At 35.1% G+C, this 6,439-nt stretch overlaps 1 protein-coding gene across 1 annotated transcript in view; it reads left to right on the top strand.

The window, feature by feature from the left end:
• The window catches only part of FAT4 (FAT atypical cadherin 4), a 267,907-nt gene that overhangs the window by 245,698 nt on the left and 15,770 nt on the right, over positions 1 to 6,439 (top strand). Inside the window, exons 14-15 of the mRNA XM_006866259.1 lie at positions 3,283 to 3,407; positions 5,173 to 5,390. Coding sequence (XP_006866321.1) covers positions 3,283 to 3,407; positions 5,173 to 5,390 — 343 coding nt within the window. The remainder of the gene's footprint in view (positions 1 to 3,282; positions 3,408 to 5,172; positions 5,391 to 6,439) is intronic.

Below are 6,439 nucleotides of genomic sequence, written 5' to 3'. Positions count from 1 at the left end.
GCTGGTGAGCTTGAACCACCAACCTTGAGATTCAAACTGACTTTGTAGTCCAGAGCATTAACCCACAGTGCCACACCAGGAGTCTATACATATATATGGACACAGAAAACGAGATTGTGATTCCATATCCAACATTACAAGTAGTTTTTTTTTTTTTTTCAAATATTTTATTAAACAGCTAGGGAGATACAAAGTTTATAAAACATGGTCAAGAAGGTGGGTAAAGGCACACATATAGAGAGCAGAATACATTCACTGAATCACAGCAGTCAAAACAAAGTGCTTTGAAATGAAGAATGAGATTGCATCTAGTCTGCAAGGGGTCAAGGGTGGATGGCAAGTCAGGAAAGGGAAATGAGATTAAAATAGAAGACTTCAGTCTGGATTCTTGATGATACTCAGTATGGACTATAATTTTTCTCTCTTCTTTTCCTCTCCCCTTATTTGGGTTTAATTTATCAGTAGTGCCCAGGGCTGTTCAATGTACTTTTTCTATACTTGCTTTCATTTTTGCTTTGATGTCTTTTATAACACTAGATCCTTCTTGGTGTTTTAGGAGTTTTTTCCTGTTTTTTGAAAGGTTCTTGACCTTTTGATCTTGGTGTTGATGTTTTTGAGTCTTTTCCTCTGGTTTGATTCTTGTGCATTTTTGGCTGGAGTATCCTGTATAGATTTCTTCACTGGAAATTTTTCTTCAGTTTCATCATCATCAAAATCATCATCATCATCATTATCATTGTATTCATCATCGTGTCATTGTCACCATCTTCTTCATCTGTAGCAAGTTTTACTTTTTTCTGTGGAACCTTGTTAGCACTTGCAGGATCAGATTATTTTCCTGATATAGTTAAGATTTTCACATCTTCCTCTTCTTCATTATCTGATTCTGTACCTTCCTCCACAACTACTAAGAGCTGGCCACTTATATGCACAGGCCTTGAGCCACAAGTGGTGTTATTTCAAAGCCCCAAAGGGAAGATGTTAGCTGTATAGACATTTTCAAAGTTGCCAGTGTTGCTTCATTGGAGTACCTACATAATTCATTGCCTCTGCTTCAACAATGTGCAATTCATCCTTTGTGCCAGTCCCTAAACTGTCCATTCTTAAAGATAACTAACTGGTGCTCATTTTAATCATTATCTACTTAAAGTAATAATCTTTGTCGGCTTTGCATTCACAACTGAAAAGATTGTTTTGGAACCTCATTGGAATCATGTCCATATCCATTGAATCCTCTATGGGGTGGTGGTAGTGGAAAAGAAGGATGGACACAACCATCATTACTGAAAACAGCCATGCAGGAATGAATTACACCACGCACTAGTAGATTTCTTACAAACATCCCAAACTTAAAATGCTTAAAACTGAATTCTAATTTTCCATCCCCATTACTCCCAAACCCACTCCTTCCCCAGTATCCTGTAGTTCAATTCATCCATCTGCTAAACCAAAACCTTAGACTTACCTTTGACTTCCCCATTTCTGTCATATCTTACATCTAATTTACTAGCAATAAGATTGGCATTTTAAAAATATAAGACCACCTTGTCACTTTCCTTCTAAATTGCTCCAATAATTTACCATCCCTCTCAGAGTTGCTTAAAGTCATTGTTGAACTATGAGGCCTCTTGACCTGGCTTTATGTCCCTGACTTTATCACAAATGATTAATAAAAACTGTTATTTTACAAATGATGATTAGCTGTCAATTTTTTTCATGGTTCTGAAATATATTTAATCACTTAAAATCAATTCATACAGTAGTCCACAAATGAAATTTTTTCCAAAGCTAGGCTAAGCTGTAGGTACAGTAGGCTAAGCACTGCACTGCTAACCACAAGATTGGTACTTCAAACTTGCCAGCTGCTCCTCAGATACGCTATATAGGGTTTCTGTGAATCAGAAATAACTGGAAGGTGCTTAGCAAGAGCAATCTTTCTTGTCCACTCTGTTCTAATCACATTGGGCTTCTTGCTTTTTTTCAACATACCAGGCACGCTGTCACCACAGGACTTTATCAATTGCCATTTCTTGTGCCTGGAATAGTGTTTTTCCAGTTTTACTTGCTCTCCTACTTCTTTTGGGGTCCTGGTGTGATGCTGTAGGATAAGCACTGGACTTCTAACCACAACATTAGTGGTTCAAACCCATATGCTGCTCCTTAGAAACCCTATACGTTTACAAGAAATGGGCTATTTCTTCACTACCCTATCTAGAAATTCTGCATCCCCACCAATCCTTTTCTCTGCTCTCTGTCTTATTTTTACCACTTGATGGTGGTGGTGGTATTGTGCCGTGGAGTTGGTTCTGACTCATAGTGATTCTGCATAGGGTTTCAGAGGCTATAAATCTTTACAAGAGCAGAATGCCTCGTCTTTCTCCCACAGAGCAGCTGGTAGTTTCAAACTGCTGACCTTTAGGTTAGCAGCCTGACTCGTAACCACTACATTTTCTTCTTTCTAATATACTGCACACTTAGTTATATTTTTTTTTTCTTTATCATATCTCTCACTATCGGAAATAATACTCCATGAATATATCGGTGTTTTGTTTACCACTTTCCTTCATGCCTAGAACATAGTATGCATAGTATGATGCTGGTGGTGGTATGCCATGAAGTCAGTTCTGACTCATAATGACCCTACATAGGGTTTCAGAGGCTATAAATCTTTATTGGAACAGAATGCCTCATCTTTCTCCCATGGAGCCACTGGTAGCTTCGAACTGCTGACGTTGAGATTAGCAGCCTGAATGTACTCAATAAATTTCAGGTCGATAAGTTGTCTGATGGAACAGATTTGTAACTAAATCTATATGTGATCTCTGGGTCAATTTAACCATGATTGCTTATTTGATCAAGATGACTTTTTCAAATAAGAAATGATGTACAAAATTATCATATCTTAGGTATTGTTCTAGGTGTTATTTTGTTTAATCCCTCTTTTATATATAAGAAGATCATGTGATATAGGTCAACTTCTAGTGTGATTTGGACTTCTGGTATGGTGCTATAGGATAAGCACTGGACTGTGAACCTCAAGGTGGTTCAAACCCACCAGCTTTTCCTCAGAAACTCTATATAGGGTCACTCTGAGTGGAAAACAGCTTAAAGGCACTGAACAACAACAACTAGTGAGATTGTATGCTATATACAACCTGAGTTTAAGATAATTGAATATTTGAAATCAAACAGATTGGTAAAATTTATGTTTAAATAAATTTTTTAACAAATGTGCTTCTTCTTGGTTTGTGTTTGATACTCTTTACTGTGATTTTATTTTAGATGTCCTAGATTAGAGGGTGCTTGTACTCGCAACCCCTGCCAACATGGCGGCACATGTATGGATTACTGGTCTTGGCAGCAGTGTCATTGCAAGGAAGGGCTGACGGGTAAACACTGTGAAAAATGTAAGTAAAAAGTTCATCATCCAATAGGAATCATTATAACTCTGGAGTCTATAAATATAAAAGCTGAAACATGCAATTTAACTATAAAATTTACCTTTTCTTTCTTATATTGAAAATATTAAATGGGAGATTTTTGGTAAAATGTTGTGATATCTTCAATTTTACTTTTGTTTTACCTGAAGAAGAGTAACATCCTTGTTAAAGATTATTTAGCAACTAAATTATTATGCTCTATTTTAGAAATGATTCCTTCAGTTGTTTTTGTTTTACCTATAGGAATGGTAGGTAATTAGTAAGACCAGAGATCATATTCTGGCTTTGGTTTTATATTTTCTACATTTAGGGAAATATTTCTCTGATGATTTAGGGTGGTAGTAGAATTTTAAGTTTCAATGACTAGAATTGATTTTGAATATCATTTCTTTGATCATTTCATTACTTGTTTATTTTAAAACCTAATGCTATTATTAGGAGTCCTGGTGTACCGCTGTGTGTTAATGCCTCAGACTCCAAAACCATTTGAACTGCAAGGTCGGAGGTTCAAACTCATCAGCTACTCCTTGGAAACTGGTCGCTATTGGTCGGAACCTTCTCGACGACACTTAACAATAACAACAATGCTATTAGTAATAAGACATTGATTATCATTAAGCTATCATTGTTGTTAAATGCCCTAGAGTCTGTTCCAATTTCAAATTATATATCTCACTAACTGACCCTAATGGGTCCTCTGTTAAAAAGTTGGTTCATTTTCAAATAAATAGTTACTACTAAAATCATTCTTGCTATGTAATCATTTTGGGAGGAATTATTTGATGTGGTGCTGTGGGTTAATGCACTGGACTGCAAAATCATTTGAACCTCAAGGTTGGCTGTTCAAGCTCACCAACCACTCCTCAAAAACACTATAGAAGGTCACTATGGTTTGGAACTGGCTCAATGGTATTTAACAATGCCAATAACCTTCACATGACTGTCCAAATATCTAATATGTTGTTGTTATTAAGTGCCATAGAGTTGTTTCTGACTCATGGTGGTGGTGGGTGGTAGCTTTGTGCCGTGGAATCCGCTCCAACTCATGGCAACCCTGTGTAGGGTTTCCATGGAGAGGCTGGTGAGTTTGAACTGCTGATCTTGTGGTTCAAGTCAACCTTGCAATTGATTGCTTATCTCACAGTGCCGCAGCAGGAATGAAGTGTGAAAATCACAGCTTATTTCCACTATGGACGCATGTTCACTTGGACATTTTGGAAATATAGTAAAACTGATTATAGGTACATAGAAACTCCAATAGCAAAGAGTGATTTGATCCACATGCCAGTTCTTGTGGTTGCGAAATTCTGTACTAATACCATACAGTAGACAATCTTCAGGGTTGAACTTTACTTCCATTAATACTTTAAAGGACCCTATTCCAGAATTACTAAAGTAAATGCACAGTGAAACTGACTATAGAATAAACACATTTCATGTATTTATGATTTATATCATATACCGGCTATTTTAATGATCATTTCAGAAATGAGTAATAGCTGTAATGTTTTTCATGGTTCTGAAATACATTTAATCTATCAAATCAATTCATACAATAGTCCACAAGTGGATTTTTTGTTTTTTCAAAAGCAGACTTGGGGAGTTTAATTCCAAACAACTTAATATTTTCATTGTCCTGTTTCATTATTTTTGTCGGTGTAGAAATCCCTCTGAGAAATGTTAAGTGAAAGCATTTATTTATTTATATTCCTTTTTTTCCATTGGCTTTCAGCTATTACCCCTGACACTGCCTTATCATTAGAAGGCAAAGGACGCTTGGACTACCACATGAGTCAGAATGAGAAGCGGGAATATTTGTTAAGACAGAGCATACGCGGTGCCATGTTGGAGCCTTTTGGTGTGAACAGTCTGGAAGTAAAATTCAGGACAAGAAGCGAGAATGGCATTTTAATCCATATCCAAGAAAGCAGCAATTACACTACTGTGAAGGTAAGATAAAAGCTAATAGTGACTTCATTTGATTAGACCGCCTGCTGTGTCATGGTTTAAATCACTTCTCCCATAATTTCTGTCCTTTTCTTTACAACCCATTAGAGTTCCAACTAATGCTGGGCACTATTCCAATATCATCTATCTTAACTATTCCCCAGGGATTGGCCAGAGTAACAAAGATCTGAATGGTTTGGCTGCTAAACACTTTTGTCTTGTTTTAGAAAGCACTGCTAGGTAGGTCAACATGCAAAGAATTTCTTGCCATTTATTTTGTCAGAGAAAATTTTGTATTTTTCTGTTTTAAAATAAAACAATAAGATCATGTGTCTTTGAAAGGAAGAGATATTGTTCTCAAAGAATTATTCCAAACACTGGTTATATGTATAGAAATTGATAAGATTAAAATAAAGAAAAAAAATAAATTATCTGAATTTATTCTAGTACTTATACTCAATGGACTATTTAGATAAAACTTGTACTATTAGGGATTTTTGTTAAGTAAAATTTAAGCAAATTTCCTGCAAATAATTTTTAGAAGAATAGCTCTTAAAACACCTAACATTTATTGAGAATAATGTATTTTTTCTAATTCTTTCTTTTCTTATCAGTAAATAAATATAATTACTAGATCAAGGAATAATTTTATTTGATACGCATTTGTCATCACCTTTTAGCTTTCTTAATCTTTTAATTTAATCTGCTTTTTTGGACAAAATCTTCAGTTCCTTGACAACCAGCTCTTTGGTTCAGTAATTTGGACTACATTTCATTGATGACATTTTTTGTGTTATAACTATATAAATAATTTTTATATGAATTTTAGTAAATTCTTAGGAAAAAATACCAAATTTTTTCAATTACTTTCACTTATTAACCAATATTTTGAAAATTACCAGAAGATTACTGTATGATGAAAAAGGGTAAAATTGACAAATAGTAGGTCTAATTTGCAAATAATATTTTTGTTGTTGCTGTCAAGTTGATTCCAACACATAGTTACCACACCAGAATTCCTCACAAATAACACTAAAAATAAAAACAAATGT

Source organism: Chrysochloris asiatica, unplaced genomic scaffold (genome assembly GCF_000296735.1).
Source record: "Chrysochloris asiatica unplaced genomic scaffold, ChrAsi1.0 scaffold00088, whole genome shotgun sequence".
NCBI lineage: Eukaryota > Metazoa > Chordata > Mammalia > Afrosoricida > Chrysochloridae > Chrysochloris > Chrysochloris asiatica.
The sequence above is the reverse complement of the archived record's forward strand: the minus strand, read 5'-3'. Positions and strand labels throughout refer to the sequence as shown.